At 36.7% G+C, this 18,559-nt stretch overlaps 1 protein-coding gene across 1 annotated transcript in view; it reads right to left on the bottom strand.

The window, feature by feature from the left end:
* The window catches only part of LOC145670001 (alpha-N-acetylgalactosaminidase-like), a 146,944-nt gene that overhangs the window by 55,355 nt on the left and 73,030 nt on the right, over window positions 1-18,559 (bottom strand). The window contains exons 4-5 of the mRNA XM_081738341.1: window positions 9,105-9,199; window positions 3,998-4,159 (exon numbers count right to left, since the gene is read on the bottom strand). Coding sequence (XP_081594467.1) covers window positions 3,998-4,159; window positions 9,105-9,199 — 257 coding nt within the window. The remainder of the gene's footprint in view (window positions 1-3,997; window positions 4,160-9,104; window positions 9,200-18,559) is intronic.

An 18,559-nucleotide genomic window follows, 5' to 3' on the forward strand; every position in this document is an offset into this window, starting at 1 on the left:
ACATGAAGTTCTTCTAAACTAGCAAACTGTTCCCTATTTGTTTGATTTTCAAAGTCTTTACGTGTTTGTTCATCTAGCTTTTCCAAAACTAGGTGCGATAACAATATATCCTCCAAAGGAGTATCTAACTGTAACGCCTTAAGTGCATTTACGTTACTTGTAGTTTGATTTAATAATGTCCTTAAGTCCGCCACTGAATCTTTACTGACAGTCGGTAATGAAAACAATGCCTTTACATGAGCAGTTGCTATTAGCTTTGGATTATTATACCTTTTGCATATCATTTCCCAAGCAAGTTTGAAATTTTCACCTGTCACGGGTATATTCTCAACTAATTTGCTTGCTTCACCTGATAATGAGGACAACAAATAATGAAATCTTTGAATATCATCTAAACTCTGATTGTTTACAACCAAACTACTGAAAGTATCATGAAAATGTCTGAAATCTGTAACTTGACCTTTAAATGTTGGTAGCTTTATGACTGGTAATTTTAGACACCCTGTATTCGCGGTTGAATCATCTGACGAACTTCTATTGCTACTACTAGCTTTCTCAGCTGTTTCAACAATTGACGTCATCTTTGCAAGAGTATCGTAGTATGTAGCTTCAAACAACTCTCTATCCTGTGTGTATTCATCGTTTTCGTCCTTTAATTCAAGCTGTTTTTGCACTTCATCATATTCTTTGAATATATTGGGTAAACGTGCACACCTAACTTTAATTTGCATTACATCGCCGTCTGCTCCAAATTGTTCAACAAATGTTTTCATTCTTGTAAGGGAAGCTTTAGCTAGGCCTCTTGCCTTTATAAGAGTATTTGTATTTGAATCCATTGCTTGTGATAATTCTACCTAAAGTCCTTATAACAACAGATCTTTACACAAGTAAAAAAGAAACAAAAAAATATACTTAGCTACGTGACTGCTACATTGCGCCTTTGTTTTTCTTCAGATTGCAATGCACAGCTGAATGCGTAGGCGCGTACGTGATAAGTCCACTAGGTCAATTTTGCTTCTGATTCGTAACACTCACTGTCTTTACACACACATAGTCAATATGAATGTTTGAATGATTCACTTATTATTTTTCTTGGCACAACACTTCCTCCATTCGGCACTGGAGGACCAAAAAAACTGTTTATGCTTATGTTCTTAAATGTTCGCCATTTACAAAACTGGTAATGGACTGTCTTCTAACAATGGAAACTTCCAATACTTGTTTTTAGTTTTTATTGTAACTTACTAATCGCTGGTTTTCAACTAACACTTAAAATAAACCACAAAGTACATATAATAACTGCACTGTGTTCATTGCACTTAAATAACAAACTTAACTTTAAAATTATGGAAGAAATGTTTGTGCCTCGTGCCTTATGCACCGTCTCTCTTCAACACTTTCCATCTTGAATGACAAATGAAATCTAAATTTCGTAAAAACAGTGTTTCCAGTTCTTAAAAAATATTACAACATAATATAAGACTTAACATAGCCCAAAGAGCCATTTGAACTTGGCTTTGATCATAACTTAAGCCAAAATTGCCAATTACAAGCTGAAAATAAAAGTTTAATAAACAAACAGAACATTGCAATGTCATATTCATATATACAATATTTAGCATTCAGTACTTTACTAGTGAGTCTCCCTATTGTGAAAACAAAAACAAACAAAAAAGAAACAGACCCTTTTGGATTGTTTTGAAGCAAATATTTGCAGAAGTGCATTTACAACCCAGCTAATTAACTGTCTTATCACTTACTTACTTGAACCTCAAAGTAACAACTAATAACAGGTTTGTTCTAAATATTTTTTTTAGAAAACCGTTAAAAAGTTAGATTTAAAAAAATATTTTAGGGAATTTACGTAAATTGAAACTCCAACTTTGATGGTCCATAATTGGGAGCAAAAGGTCTGTATACCATAATATTTGATATGTTTACTCAATCTCTTTGAGGGTTTACTCAATGTCTTTGAGGTCTATCACTGCGCCAAGTTTATCAATATCGGTTGAATGCATACGATATGTAGTACTTGTGATTGATTTTATTTTTTAAAAAATAAGATCAGATGAAGGACTTCGTAACTTACTGATGGAGATACGGAACAAATCATTTACATTTCAGGACTCGTCTCATAAATAAAAAATTAATATTGTAAGGATCCCCTTAGTTTTTCAAGCACATTTTACGATTATAAAACAGTCACTATTGTTTATGTTTGCAACAGCAGATTAAACGGAAGAACCAGGAAGACACGAAGTCGACACGGTGGAATCCGAAGATTATCGACTTGCCCAGAAGCCACCTACAAAAGGAGACCAGGGGAGGAATAAATCATCTGTTACCACTGGTCAATTACCCTCAAAGCTCTCCTGAAATCGTATTGGATAAGGGAGTATCCTACCACTCTCATATCTCTGGAACCGCATTTGTGGAAGGAGATTCCTAGCTAAAAACCACCTCTGGAACTTTTTGGGTGAAAGAGGTTTCCCACTCACCGTGTCTTAGTCGCTTCGGACTAAGAATATTCTTTAATAACAAACCCTTGAGCTGCTTTGGGCGAAAAGGGTTCCGTACATACCTAAATTAACCTTCATCATTAGTTACTTAAGAAACAATTGGAAAGATATTTTGTAAACTATCTATAGATAACTATTTTTATAATAAAATATAGTGAAGGTCTAATTCCTGAATATTCCTGACTATACGTAAAAGACATTACAATATTGACATTAAGCTGCTTCATTACCCCAATTTTGTCATATATTTGAATCAACAACAAATTTTGTTCAAATTATTATTGGCTTCACCTCATCGAAGTGTAATTAAACCATCGTTCCAATGATTACAAAGGCTACTAAATGCTGAAGAGCTTTACATCTAAGTGAAATACAATTGCATGGATCTAATACACTGGGAGATCCCATCAGCCCTCCACCTTTACTTGATGACACAAGCGATGAAAGTATCCTTGTCATTTGGTTGATGTTAAACGCAATGTCCGCTGTTTGTACTAGGGTCTTTGGTCATTCTTGTCGACATGGTGCAATACTACAAACCAAACATTCTCGAACAGAAATACCTTCTGTACAAATAGTCTGAGAGTTTGTGCTGCCAGTTGCTTTAACATGTAAGAATTTGAGAATATTTACTCTTCATTCTACACTGTGCTAGTAATTGAAAACACAACAAAAGCAAGTTAACGTTGTGATCTACAAACGAACCTGGAGTGAATTATTTTTATCCCATTTTAGTGTGTAACTGTGCTCCAATCTGACGTCTGCAATCTGTACCACTATAATACTGCAGGATATTGCAGGATTCGGAGTTCAGAATTCGTATACAATATGTACTCCATATCTGGCTGTAATTCACATAAAATCCATCTATTTAAAGTAAAGTATGGTTCCCCTAGACAGTACAGACTAGACAGTAGGACGCCATGGAGCACCATTTTGGTTACCCCACCAAAATGTTACACGAATTCAACCTACCTTAACACACACACACACACACACACACACACACACACACATATATATATATATATATATATATATATATATATATATATATATATATAGAGAGAGAGAGAGAGAGAGAGAGAGAGAGAGAGAGAGAGAGAGGGACGGAATTTTCAGTGTCAATAATATTTGCCTAATTTCGGGATATCCGTTAGAAGACTTAATGGTTCTACGTTGTTATAATTCACTAATAGATGATACTGTACCCTTTTACCGTACAGTTCCTGAAGCGCAACTCAACTTTAAAGTTGTAAAACTCAAAATTTCATTTCATTTCATTTCATTTAAACTTTAAAGTTGTGATTTGTGATTTTCATTGTTTATAGGAATAATTTCCAAAGAAGATGATTGCATCAATGTCTTCCTCATTACTGAAATAACGTTTTCGGTTTCGCAATGGATACCCAAATATATTTTAACATTTGCCTTTAACGAAATATTTAATTATATAAAAGGTACATATTAGTACTTACTGAATCAGGATCATTCCAATGTCCAGGACCTGCGTAAGACATGAATTTGTCCTGATTATCACCAAACCAGTTAAAAATATCCTCCACCATAGTCCAAGAGTCCTCTGTATCGATATAAGTTCGCCACAGGTTACAGGTGTCAGCAACAAGTGAGTAGTTCACCTGAGCAGAGTAGGGTAAGATTATCCCATGCATAATGAGTTAGTACAAATAAACTTCTTCGCATTCTTCTAAGGTCACTTACTAAGTAACTACACTATAAACGATACAGTGAGGATTATACAAATAAAAGTGTTACAATCGGTTCAAAGTTCTATAGTTCTTAAACTATGTGATCATATCTTGTACCAAGAAAGTCTAGTCAGAACTATTCTTCAATATTACCTTCACATCATATTTAGTTACCCTATCACCTTCTTGGTTTACTCAAGAACTCAAAGATGTTCGAACTAATATTATGTACAGCAATTGTACCTATATTATCCACGTGAGTGACATGACCACGCTAATTTCTGTAACTCTTATATGATCTATACTGATTATTTAGGTTAAAACTTTCATTCCTGATCGACAGTGGACTTTTAATAATATTCTTACTAAATAGTGAAAGAGTACGGAATAGTCCAAGGAACCAAAATGGTCGCCATAACGTTACTTTGTGGCTGAGTTGATATTTCGTGCATAAAACAACTTTGGGACACAGGCATTTAATGTTAGTCATAACCGTTGATTTCAACCAAAGAATTTTATTTTCAATTCAAGTACAATTTATAGTTGCTAATTTGATTGAATTCGACCCACCAATATTCAACGTATGACCAAAGTTTACTTTTGGTGATAGGTTAAAAACTGGTTATCAATTTGGTTGCTTTTCCACTGAGAATTGGTTACTTGAAAGCTATTGCGGCAAAGTAGATATCATCAACGTATTAACACCATTGAAAAATGGTGATCATTACAAAATATCAACCGTTCCCAACACTCATTTGGTTACTTCGGAGTGAACATTGCACTTTATTTAAGTGCCGACTATCTATTTTGGACTATGGGTTCTAAAGCTATTCTCAAATGTATCAAACTTTCCATGTGTTTCTAGGTTAAACAATTTTTCCAAAACTTGGTTTCCGAAAATTTGCAGTCCGGGCATTCCTTTCACACTATACACAGTTATGACTTTAAGCTTCTGTCTGTAAAGTTTCAACGCAGAAAGAATAACAGGAATCAGCACTCATAGGTTGTGTGCGTGGGAAAAGGCGTACGACCGAACACAAAGTCAGCGAGGAATCGCATGCATAAGCTGAACAGTGTTCTTGGTTTGATGGTCGAAGTAATACCGCGGGAGGGGAATAGAACGTAGGATAGCGAACATGACATGTCTTGGTAAGCGTATTTTTTTGTCAACAAGTGTACAGTGTAAACAGTTGGCTGCGTTCTAATTGGTCACATTATGGGAAGGTAGTTTTTTTTCACAACAAAATTGAGTGCTTACAGGGCATATCGCTACGACAATGATCTAGAAGCAGTGAACAGAAGAGAACCGAACACAGCGAATACCGGGTAGTTGACAATCATCTGACCACAGCACAAGAGTGACAAGCTTTTAGTCCACATGGCCATGATGGACCGTCCGTTCAGCGTCGTGTACAATGTTATCTGTACGCAGAGGATAGTAACAAGCCTGAAGTTGCCTGCATCGATGGTTCTATTTCATTTGTTGAATACTGGATTGTCATTATACATTAGGGTGGGCCGAAATTCAAATTTTTTCGAAAATCGGTTTGGCGAAGCGGTTAAAGGGTGTCTTTTGGTGAGCAAAGTGTACCAGATTTTTTTCAGAATTTTTAGTCAACGCCTTCATGTGCCGCATCGAGGTTTTATGAAAAAGGTATGCAACACACACTACACAATAACATATTTCACGTTTTTGGCTGTATAAAATGCATATAGATTCAACCTTAGGAACAGCTTGAAATATACGTATTTCATCTTCCCAAACCCAACTTATCTTCTTCGCTTAAAATTGGCCAAATTTCAACGCTTAAGGCAAGAATGTTTTGCTTTTTATGTATATGTATATGTATGTATCAAAATGTATTTTTAGCCTAAGAGTAGAGTTTATTTTATTTATTTATCTTTTATTTGATTTGATTTTATTATTTTTTGCTGTAATGCAATTCATTATCAACATTCTCAATCATTTACCCTTTGGCCAAGATAACTCAGAACTCACCACGAGGAGGTGACTGCATTTCGAGTTCCGCCCTCCCACCCTTTTTAATATATCTTCCATGGCCTTGTTGTGTCATCAGTTACTTGCATTACTTTTCTACTTGGCATAGTCTTTTTCGATCCAAATGTTGGTATTTCCTTGCGACAAAGTAAGGCTTGGCGCGGATTGAGAAGCTTGCGTTACCAAACGCACCATTCGCTTTACTGTTTGGGTATGACACAGAAATGCAGTTATTTCTTCTCGGGGTATTGCAGCTGACTTAATATTTTCTTCAATCTCGTCGTCGGAGAGCATCTTTGTGAGTGGAGATTCTGTTGAGGACAAGGTCAACCAGTGCATCATGTCGTAATAATCGTCCGCGTGAAAATTTATTTTAGGAACTGTGAATTCTCGGATTGATTTTTTCTTTATGTGGCGGGCCTTCTTAATCCTCCTCCACCCAAGTGTACGAATTTTCGGACTAGCATCCGTGATCATCCCAAGAAGCAAGTTTTCCGGGTGCGTGAAGAAAACGTTCATCTGCAATACAGAGAATACTAACTGCTTAGGAACACCGTGTGCGTGGGTTTCCTCGGTGTTCTCCCGTCTCCTCCCACTTTCTTCGTTCCACCATTTCATTCATTACTCATCATCACCGTATCCTTTGGCCTAACCGGCATAACCGTAGGACGTAAAACTCAAAGATTTCATTTCATATCTGCTTAGGTTCCGTGGGTAGAAATTGGGCTAGTCGTCCCAAATTCCATAAATGACGTTGACCTACACAGCACGATGGCTTTTGCTTGATGGCAAAGCAGACCTGGGCGTACACCTTGACGATGTATTCTACAAGACACGCCAATGCCTCGCAAGGTCTCACTGTACTAATGTACAAACGAAGAATGAGACATGCCGTGGTGAGCCAACGTGACTGGACCACTGGACCGGGTTTTTGTTTGCCACTTTTGAAAAACAATATCCTGAGTGAATTGCTCTGCACATTCCTAGTAAATATTGATGGTCCGCACTGAGATCTTCAACTTTTGCTGACTCATGCAACCAGTGAAGATTTATTGCTTGGTATTTTACCAAGGGCGCTTCTTCGCACTTATTGAACTTTCTTCCGATCGGTTCCGAAACTGTTGTTGGACCCGATGTTCTCCCGCCGAGATATTTTATTAAGTGATTAAGCGGTAGTTCATTTGTGTGAAGAAGGCAAACGATTCATTGAAGTTCTCGATATAGTTTTTTTTTTCAAACAAGGTAGATCCCCGTTAAATCTTCCCGTGTTGATTGGTTTATCGCCACAGCCAGCTGCTACCAAAGTTGACAGATCAGTTTCGTTTTCATCCAGAAATTCGTAAAGGGATGCGTCCTCTCCACTACTAGATTTCGGCACGATGTATCCAAAATATGTTTAACCTGGTTCTTCCACTATTGTTAAGTGTTCTTCGATTTGCCGTCGATGTTAATGTTTTCCGTTTTTCGCTTGCGTTAGGGTTTGGTCTTTTCTGCCATCGAAGAAGACTTCTCTAACAGATTTTCCGGCTAGTCGTCATTTTCTTGAAGAACTGCGCAGAATTTACTCTTTTCCTTCCTGACCCTATTTTTATCAATAACAAGATCTTTGCGCTCCATTGAAATGACTCCTGCATCTTGAATTGCTGCACTAGCGATTAGTGCAACTGCCCGGAGAAGAAATAACTGCGTTTCCGTGCGATGCCCAAGTAGTAGTAGTGAATGGTGCGTTTGGCGACGCAAGCTTCTCAATACGTGTGTGGGCAGGAAAGTCAGGACGGATTCATACGCTGTGCCTTGCTTTCTCGCAAGGAAATACCAACATTTGGATCGAAAAAGAATATGTCATGTAGAAAAGTAAAGCAAGTAAGTGAGGACACAACAAGGCCATGGAAGAAAATTAAACAGGGCGGGAGGGCGGAACTCGAAGTGAAGTCACCTCCTTGTGGTGAGTTCTGGGCAATTTTGACCAAAGAATAAATGATCGAGAATGTTGATGAATTGCATTACATAAAAATAATAAAATAAAATAAAATAATAAATAAATGAAATAAACTCTACTCTTAAGCTAACAAAATAAATAAATACATACATACATATAAACAACGAAGCATTCTTACCTTAAGCGTCGAAATTTGGCCGATTGAAGAGAAGAACTCCACATATGTTGGTTTTGGGAAGATGAATTACGTATATTTCAAGCTGTTCCTAAGGTTGAATCTATACAAAACGAGAATATAGGCATTTTACATAGCCAATAACGTGAAATATGGTATCGTGTAGTGCGTGTTGCATATATTTTCCATAAAACCTCGATGTGGCACATGAAAGTGTTGACTAAAAAATCTGAAAAAAAAAAATCTGGAACACTTTGCCCACTAAAAGACACCCTTTAACCGCATCGCTGAATCAATTTTCGAAAAAAGTTGAAATTCGGCTCACCCTATTATACATGTCTTTACAGCAGCTTCCATTTCCTCACATAAAAAAAACTCAAACTGTGATGAGTGTGTTCCTCCTTCGTTTACTTGTTGAATAGCAGTGTTTTCTTGTAGTGGTCTAACAATAATTTAAAAGTAAGAAACGCAGGCTTAAAATTTTCCGTTCTCTTCTGCAAATTATTTTAAAGAGCTCATATTTGGTAGTTTATATAACGAAAACCTCATACAATATGTTACACTGTAGATTTTTACGGGAAGTTTTATTTATTTTGGAATTTGGCTTTTATTTACGTTGTGGACTTACGTTGATTAGACCACTGCTGCACCTAAGTCCACAATTACTTGGTTAATTACTTAATAGTTACTTCACATGTAAAGACAATCTTGAAAGGAGGAAATTGCTATAGTTTTGTAGTCTTCGTTATAGACGTTTCCTTACCTCCACATTGAATGCTTCTTGGAATACAGGCCAATTACAAGCATATGCAATGGGTCTTCCAGTGTCATTCAGATACTGACCAAATTCAACAAATCCTATAATATACAAACAGAAATTGTACAGTATAATTGGAATTATATAGAAGTGAATTTTGCAAAACTTAATGCAATTTATAGCGTTTAAAGTGAATTGTTAATTAAACAATCATTATCGAGTTCAGTTGACAATGGTAAAAGGAGTTTGATTAGCCCCTTCCGGATCCTATGGTACAATTTGTACCATACGCATTTTTCATGGTACATTGCGTTATTTCTCTCCTATTTGAGCTTTTTCGTCCGGTTTTTTTTTTTGTTTTGTTTTCCAAGTCCAGAGGCCTTGTAGAAGACATTACGTATGGTTTCAGACCGTCCTGCGTCCAGACATAGGAGGTGGTGACGACATAAGTCAAAAATTTCTTTTCTCATTTTCTAAGCGTATGTTCAATATTTTTTGGCGGGCTTATTTTTCTACGTAGAAGATTGAAATTTTGCACAAACATTCAGTCCACCGAGTAGTATTTACCAGATTTCTTGTTCCGATGTCAGTGCTAAAACAAGGTGGAACCAGAGGGGCAAAGGGGTAAAAAAAAGGGATATTTTTACCCCCAAAATCCCGTTTTTCGTCATTTTCCCGCCTCACATACATGATGGGGACCCTTGAGTCATACCGTCTGAAAGGCAGTTCCATTCTGAAGAGAATGACGGTTGAATCATTGTCCTAGGGTAATTAGGGACGTCTCAGTGTATTTTTTTCAAAATATACTTCTGTATAGGGTAACATGGGGAAATTTCTGAATTTTTTTCTGGCGGGTCTATTTTTGCACCTAGAAGATTGAAATTGTGCACAAACACTCAGTCCACCGAGTGGTATTTAACGGATTTTTTTCAGATTTCTGCGTTAAAACAGGGGGGTCCAGAGGGGCTAAAAATTGAAAAAAGGGAAATTTAGACCAAAAAATCCCTTTTTTCTGCAATTTCCCGCCTTAGATACATGATGGAGACATGTGAATGGTACCGCCTGAAAGGCAGTTCTAAGCTGAAGAGAATATGGGCGACACATGACCCTAGGGTAATTAGGGATGTCTCCGGAATTTTTTTTCCCTGAGATCATAGTGTTTTGTTGTTATTTGTGGCATTGTGGGAAATTTTGATAAAATTTCTCCCTCCCTTACTATTCAAGATAGAAACTTGAAATTTGGCACACACGTTCAGTATACCAAGTACTATTTCTCAGATTTTTTAAGATGGGTACGTTCACACAGGGGGAGTCCAGGGGGGCCAAAGTTCGAGAAAAAAATTCCCTCCGAAACTTTCACTTTGATATTTTTTCCCGCTTCTGGTATATGGTATGAGCATGCAAGTGGTACCATTTGAAAGCCAGCTCTATTCTGAAGAGAATGAGGTATGAACCATGATCCTAGGATAAATAGTGACGATACAGTAGCTGCTTGACTGAAAGTCTGAAAAATAGCCCAAAAAGCCAGGATCCGGAAAGGGTTAGTGAAGAGATGAAAGTAAATTTGTTTCCATTCGTAGCTTTGTAGGTAGGCAACAAATGTTTGTATATATACCGCGTGCGTGTGTAAAGTCACTTGTCACGAAAATTAGAAATTGAGATTTTGAGAATACGTTACGTGAAAAAAAAAAAATGGATTTTACGTCTAACCGGCCAAGTCATAACTGCATATCTAACCGAGATATGAGACTGTGTATTTACAGACCAACAGGCAAGGTATATCTTGCGTGTGTATAAACTTGAGATTGTTCTTACTTTGTGAACCTAATGGTTAAGTTTCGATGACTTGTCCAATTTTTTTTACCTAATTTTATGGTACACATTGTGTCCAAGTGCGGCTAAGTGGGATGAATATACAGTATCAAATATTTGATATTATTCCTTCTAATTCCATTGAAAAGTCTTATCTTAAGGGTGTAAATATAAGATTATTCTACATACTATAATTTGGAAGTGGTTTAAGAGATGTATTCATGTTACGAGCCACCGTGTTTTCTTAGTAGTAACAAGTTCGGTTTGACTGTAACTCCACCATTGTTTGAAAATCGAAACAATAATAGCTATACAAGGTTCATAGAGTACTAAGGTTGGGTTATATCGGTAAATAGACGATGATTGGCTAGTAATATTGCGATAATTACGTCACTATAGGAGCAGAGCGAAAGAAGCGCACAGCCACAAACTGACTTTGCTTGGCCTTTTTGCAGAAGAATAATAATGATATTAAATTGGGGTTAAATTCCAAAGTTGGGCGTCCGTTTCCAGAGAAATTTTTAAAATTTACAGGAAAGATATGGATAATTTGATCGTTTGTGTGCTTGATAATATATAAGAGTCTCGAAAAACCTGTTTATTTGTTATATATAAGCGGTTATAAACATGGGACTATACGGCGAGCGGAGGGAACTACTTGGCGCAAGGTAACCGAACAATTGTATTGTGGGAAAGAAACGAGCATTTATGTTATCAACATGGCGAATGTACAAGGGCAATGAACTAGCAGTTTAACATTTGTGAAGCAATACGTTGATAACGAGCAAAATCTTTTAAAAGTTTGTGAAGAGCACGGATTAATGAACCTAATAACAAATTGCAGAAAGTGTGGAAAGGAGATAACAGCGAAAAAACTTGACGAAAGCGGACGCCCAACTTCGGAATAAATGCCTTAAATTGTTGCGTACCTTTTTTCTGGTTAACTGTTTGTCTTCGGGCTTCATTTTAGTCGAGGAGATATTCTCCTTTACGCTGAACGTTATTGATCCTGTTGATGTATTTCATTTGAATAAGCATCCTAATTCTTAAAACAGTTTAAGTGATGTTTCACTCACATTAGGATATTTTTCACTTATATTTCCGATAAGTTTATTTGTACATTTTTTTTTTACTGAACATTGTGTTGGTACCATTTACATAATAGAAAATAAGCTCGAATCCTTTTATTTTTTGTCACCCGTTTCTCTGATCAAATGTGAAGACCACCAGCAGTACCGATTTCTGTGTAACTTGGGATAGTGGACTTCAGGTAAATGTGTATCATTGTGACGTAACCAAGCAAAGATTCAAGCAAATATAGTATCCAATTTCTGGGGATCCAATCCATGGTATCCATTAACGTGTCATATTTTCTTCCTCAATAAGTGATGTATCGAACAAGATATAGAAACCTTTTAACCGGTTTGTTACGTTGCAAACACACAGTGGAAGTTGAAACATTGAAGTGGTCATTCTTTCGGCACTACAGAGTTCACGTTTTGTAAATAGTTCTCACTTCTAGTGCGAGGGATACCGGGTTCAATTCTAAGTCATGTAAGATTGCGGCAGACAACAAGGTGTTTGTGGTTTTCCCTTGCGTTCTCCAGTTTTCTCCCACACCCTTATTCAACAACTCTTTCATAATAATTCACTTTCATTAATTATCCATCTCCTTAAGACTATAGGGCATAGGAGTGAAACGTGAACCTGAATTATTTAATTTTTTTGTTTGTAAAAATTGGTCTTTGCAAAAAAAAAAAAAAAAAAAAAAGTTTTATGCTTGCACCGGAGCTCCCTCGTGACTATGTAGTTAGTGTATGTACTTTCGGCGCGGGAGATGGGGGTTAGATTCGCAGTAAAATCTCGGATTTCACGATAAAAGCAGGTCCACGTCTCATCTGGATTCGGTGCTGTGATAAGAACAATTACTTTGCACTTTTAGTTTTTGTACTGTACTTAGCACAATTGCAAACTGAGCAGCAAAACATTTTTTTCACGTTAACTTTTGTAAATAGTGTACACTTACAATCAATACAAAAAAAAAAAAAAAAAACATAACTTTTACTTAAATTTGATCTAAACGTAGAATCCAACATACACATATACAATAGAGCAACAATCAGAAAACTAAAATAATCAGTAGCACTAAATGTTCGAAATAAGCCTATATTATTTTTTTTAAAAAAATACGAAACACTTCAATAGCCAGCGCCAATTGCGGAAACAGAATTGTCTTGCTCGTACTTGAAAGCTGTGTTATCAATATTTTAGCTCTTAGCTTGAGAACAATAATGTTTAAGAAAAGTATTTGGAAGCACTTTCTATCCCTTTGGATGTGTAATTTAATCAAACAGAAATTATAAATACTGAAGTTAAACCAAGAGCTAATATGATATTTTAAAATTTCATTTCAAACGGTTCAGCCGTTTTCTCACATCTTATAATTAAAAATCGGATAGCCAAATTGTATAGAAATTACTTCCTTCCCCCATTGGAAGTGGTATTTTTTGCAAATTCTTAGACGTGTTTACTTACTTGAGTGTTAATTAAGAGTTTGTGTACCGAGTTTGAACTCCCTAACTTAGAGTGCTGGTGAGATACTTTATTTTTGGAATACAATTTGAACCTCTTTGTCGCCCCTTTGGATACACATTTGAATCAAATAACATGACATAAATACGACTCAAGGTAGATGCAAAATATGTTCAAAAAATTCATTCCCATCGGTTCAGCTATTTTCTTGTGAAAGGGCGACATACAGCGTCCTTTTATAATTCTTGTCTCATATGCTCCTATCGTGAGGTACAGTACAACCCCTCAAATCCGAACCCCGGAAATCCGAAAACCCGGCAAATCCGAGCACGTTCTCAGGAAAAAATTTAACTACAGCTGGAAAATGAAAAAATAGATTTAATTACACAAATTTAGTTTTTTTAAGGTTTTAACATTTTTAGACTTAATGCTTATTCAAAACGTTATAAAATACAGTTAAGTTTAGATAAAATATGAAATAGTTTACGTCTGCTTACGTATACTATTTTAAAAAATCCAAAACAATGAAATCATTTTAGGTTAATTGTATTACGATTCAGGGATGGCGTTATTTTAATGCCTTTTCACTTGTGGTTGCAGAGCACTGTTCGATTTTAGAACGATTTTTTCCAGTAACTTATTGTTGCTTTTCCAACTCCGTACTCCGCCGCTAACGTGGTCAAACTTTCGCCGTCGTCTAAACGTTTTAAGGCTTTTAACTTTTGTTCCACGGTACACGATCTGTGTTTCCGCTTACTCGATTCAGCCATTACAGTACGTACTTTTAAAACATCAATTCAAGCTGTTTATTAAAATACGTAAACAAATATTAACTGCACAAACGCTTAAATACTTAACACTTAACTAACGCCTTATTTATACGCACGATCCGCACTATTTAGCAGATAGGCGAAATAATTACATCAATAAATAAAGTAAGAGGAAGTGGTAGGGGTAGAGTGATAATAGGCTACTTTTAGCACACGCTCGCCTAGCAACAATGACAACTCACCGGACGTACACCCGCCAGTCAAGGTCACTGCCCTTTCGACCACTATGCCACCCTGTCTAACCTCAGTCGTTGTTTTATCGCCAATTCAGTGATGAAATAAGTACGTAATATTATTTCCCGGGTAATCCGAACCCCCCGAAATCCGAACAGGCTTCAGCCCCAATTAGTTCGGATTTGAGGGGTTGTACTGTATAGCATTGAAAAATTGGTTGGTATTTTCAGAATTTGTATTGTTTTTAAAATGCAAAACCCAAAATAGAATATAAAAAATAGTCCAGTCAATAGGTAACAAAATGTGGGTGCTGATTGCATTAAGTGAGGTGGTTTTAAAAACTTGATAAAAAATGTTTATTAGAATGTTGTAAATAAAATACTAAATTTGCAACCAGACTTCCGCTGGCGCCGCCATCTTGATAAAATGGGGCCTGAAACAGAATCTCCCTAAAATAGCGTGATAAAATGATCTTTTACAAATAATTCTGCTCCTTTAGATTCTAGCGCAAAATATATTATTATTGAAAATAAAGAGCATAAAATTTCCTACAATTAAGGACCTATACATTTCTTTTGTGGAATGAATAGTTGATAGGAAATTGACATTTCTTCCGTATCTACAGTTTTTTTTAAAGATTTTATGTCATTTATTTTCTGTATCTGCTAGATTGTACGGATTTTCTTTCTGCATACCTTTCACTTTCATATTTGCCACATTTTGCAATATTCCTTCGATCCACCCCACCCTTTGAGGAAAAATTTCGGCTTTTTTAACGTGGTATCCTCAGTAGACCTACTCCACAGCAGAGATGGGCACCCTCACTCATTTTTGCCCTCAAGAGGGCCGCCCTCACCCTCACTCACCCTCATTTCTGTAGATGAGGGTGAGGGTGTCTGAGGGTGAGTGTGACAGATTCTATTGAGGGTGAGGGTGTCTGAGGGTGAGGGTGATGGGGTCGACTGAGGGTGAGGGTGTCTGAGGGTGAGGGTGGGAGAGTCGGTTGAGGGTGAGGGTGAGGGAGTCAACAGAGGGTGAGGGTGGCTGAGTGTGAGGGTGAGGGAGTCGATTGAGGGTGAGGGTGGCTGAGGGTGAGGGTGAAGAAGTCGATTGAGGGTGAGGGTGGCTGAGGGTGAGAGTGAAGGATTCAACTGAGGGTGAGGGTGGCTGAGGGTGAGGGTAAGGGAGTCAACTGAGGGTGAGGGTGTCTGAGTGTGAGGGTGAGGAATTCGATTGAGGGTGAAGGTGAATGAGGGTAATGGTGAGGGAATTGATTGAGGGTGAGGGTGAGTGAGGCTAAGTGAAAATGCCCATCACCAGAATGAATTCCTGAAGGATGTTTGCTTGAAAGTTATTTATTTGGGAAATGGTTGAAGAAATAGCAGTTCCTGCGAACTTCAAATAGAGTAGGGCCGCGGTGGCTCAGTGGTAGAGCGTTCACTTCTGGTGCTTGGAGTCCCGGGTTCGATCCCAGCCCCGCCAAGTTAACTTTGTGGTGGACAATCACAGTGTGGGTTTCCTCAGGGTTCTCTCGTTTCCTCCCACTTTCTTCATTCCACCATTTCATTCATTTCTCATCATCACCGTCTCCTTTAGCCTAACCGGCATAAGCGTGGGACGTAAAACTCAAAGATTTCATTTCATTTTTCAAATAGAGTAGCAACATGTTTGGCACAGAGTCACGTAATTAGGCCACAAAACATCAGTTGGTGCAGTGTACGAATTAATGGGGATGGTGAAAGGGATATTCCGTGTGACAAAAATTTAATTCCCTCCCTGAAGAACATTTTAATTTTTTCCCCTCTCTAGTATTTTTTTCGAGTGGTCATATAGCTAGAAAAGAAAACATATTTTATGTAACCAAACAAAAACATAGCATTTATGTCTGACTTAAAAGAGGTTATTAACATTTTTGCAGTCGTTAGAATCACATACTTTGTTTCTTGGAATAGTTACTTACTCATGCGGAAAACACATTCTTTTTGTCAGAAGCAAACTATAGAGGCTCGAGAGGGGTGGAAAGGTCACGAAAATTCTGTAATTCTTGGAAAAGCATTCCTTGTAAGATGTGTCATAGTCACAGGTTCTCATAACATTCGTGGTAAAGGATGATCTATAATTTAATAGAATGACGTATTAGCTTCTACATGCCTGCTTAGCAGTATATATATATATATATATATATATATATATATATATATATATATATATATATATATATATATATATATATATATATATCGTTTTCACCACTGAACTTAAAGTATTTTAAAATTAATTGATAAGTTTGAGATTTGGTTGCCTGCTTAAATGTACAGTACACATCATGTTTTGCCACTTCCATATAGAAACATAATTAGCGGTTAGTTCAACTTTAACTAATACAAATTTAAACTACTGTTACTTATTTTCTAACCTTCCTCATCACAAGTCTAGTGTAGTGATGAGCGCAAGAGTCTTGGTCTTGCAGTTTTTGCAAGAGTCTTGCATGCAAGACCAAGACCAAGACCAAGACCAAGGGGTGCTAGACTCTAGTGGTTAGCGTGTGCGGCACAGGATCAAGGTTTCAATTCTCGGTGAGCGAACACAAGGATTTAATAGTATGGTAGTGCAGTTGGAATTTTTATTTTCTTCTGAGAACAATAAAGGTTTTCGCACTATATTGCACCAAGCCTTCCTTATATATATTTGGGAACCTGAGACTCCGCAATATTGTTCCGAATTGTGCCCTGCACCTTCTGACTGGATCAGATTATCTTCTTTCTCTTACTTTGAGGCAAGAAAACTATTTTTTTCATTTGCATTAGTCATTTGCATTTTTCATTTCATACCTTTATTCATTTGCATTAGTCGCCCGTCTCCTTTAGAATAAAGGGCATAGCCGTGGAACCTTAAACTACTCACTCTAATTTCGTATTTAAGGAGCTTGGCTTACCAACACTTCTTGAGAGTAAGGGATGGTGCATGAGCGTGGCTGAGGGTGAGGGTGTCGATTGAGTCGGGAGTCGGCCGAGAGAGTCGATGTACTATTTGTAATGTGTTATAATTATCCACTTGAAGAATGTGTGATATTTGAGGCTGGTTTTGGAAATACAAATGTTTTTTTCCATAGATTTTCATGAGATGTTTGAGGCTGGCATTTGTATTTGTTGTCTAAGTAACAAATTCCATTGCATCTTTTTTTTTTTTTAAAAAAAAAAACATAAACATCATAGAGTAAGGAAACCTCTTGAATTTACAATTAGGAAATTTATATAAAGTCTTTTTTCGAAAGCTACTCTGAAACAACGGTGTGTCGTTTCCCACAACTCGATTTTGGTGTAGTTTGTCACAATATTTTTATTCAGGATATAACAGTTCCTATTCCAGTAAAAATTAGCACATATCTGACGAAACAGCTAATGTTGCCGGGAACTTATATTCGTATTGATCCTTTGCAAAAAAAATGGTGAGTCTTCTTGCCTTCGGGACGAGATAAGTCTCATACAATCTCCCTGCTGAAAAAATACTTAGCTCCAAATAAACACAAAACATCCTAAATTTCACGATAACTTCTCTTTTTAACGGAGTCCTTTATATTAACTCATTTTATATAGTGTACTTTTATATACTTAAAGTAATGTATAGATGAATCGAAAAGTAGAACCACATTATGCTTATCATTCTCAAATTTATTACACATAACTTCTAGATTCAATGTGGTGTTATGACGTAAATTTCCTACTCACAAACATCTTACTTGAGCTTTCATTAACTTTAATATTTGTTCTTTTAGCAAAATACAGGCTATAAAATTGTAAATCAACTGTTGTAAAAGATCCTATAATTGGGGATGATCGTCCCTGTTGGAGTTAGATTGTTAAATAAATAAAATAAAATAAAATAAAAATATAATCAACTAGCCCTTTCAAATTTTCTAATCTTATATTCGGATTTAATAAAGAATTGTTTATATTTAACGTATTCTAGCAGGACAATATTTTCTCAAGCACATAATTAAAAATAGAGGCTGCTCTTGAGGGAAGTCACACTGGTAAAAAGATAGTTTTCTTGCCTCAAAGTAAGACAAAGAAGATAATCTGATCCAGTCAAAAGGTGCAGGGCACAATTCGG

This window comes from Thermobia domestica, chromosome 14 (assembly GCF_964235325.1).
Source record: "Thermobia domestica chromosome 14, izTheDome1.hap1.1, whole genome shotgun sequence".
Classification (NCBI taxonomy): domain Eukaryota; kingdom Metazoa; phylum Arthropoda; class Insecta; order Zygentoma; family Lepismatidae; genus Thermobia; species Thermobia domestica.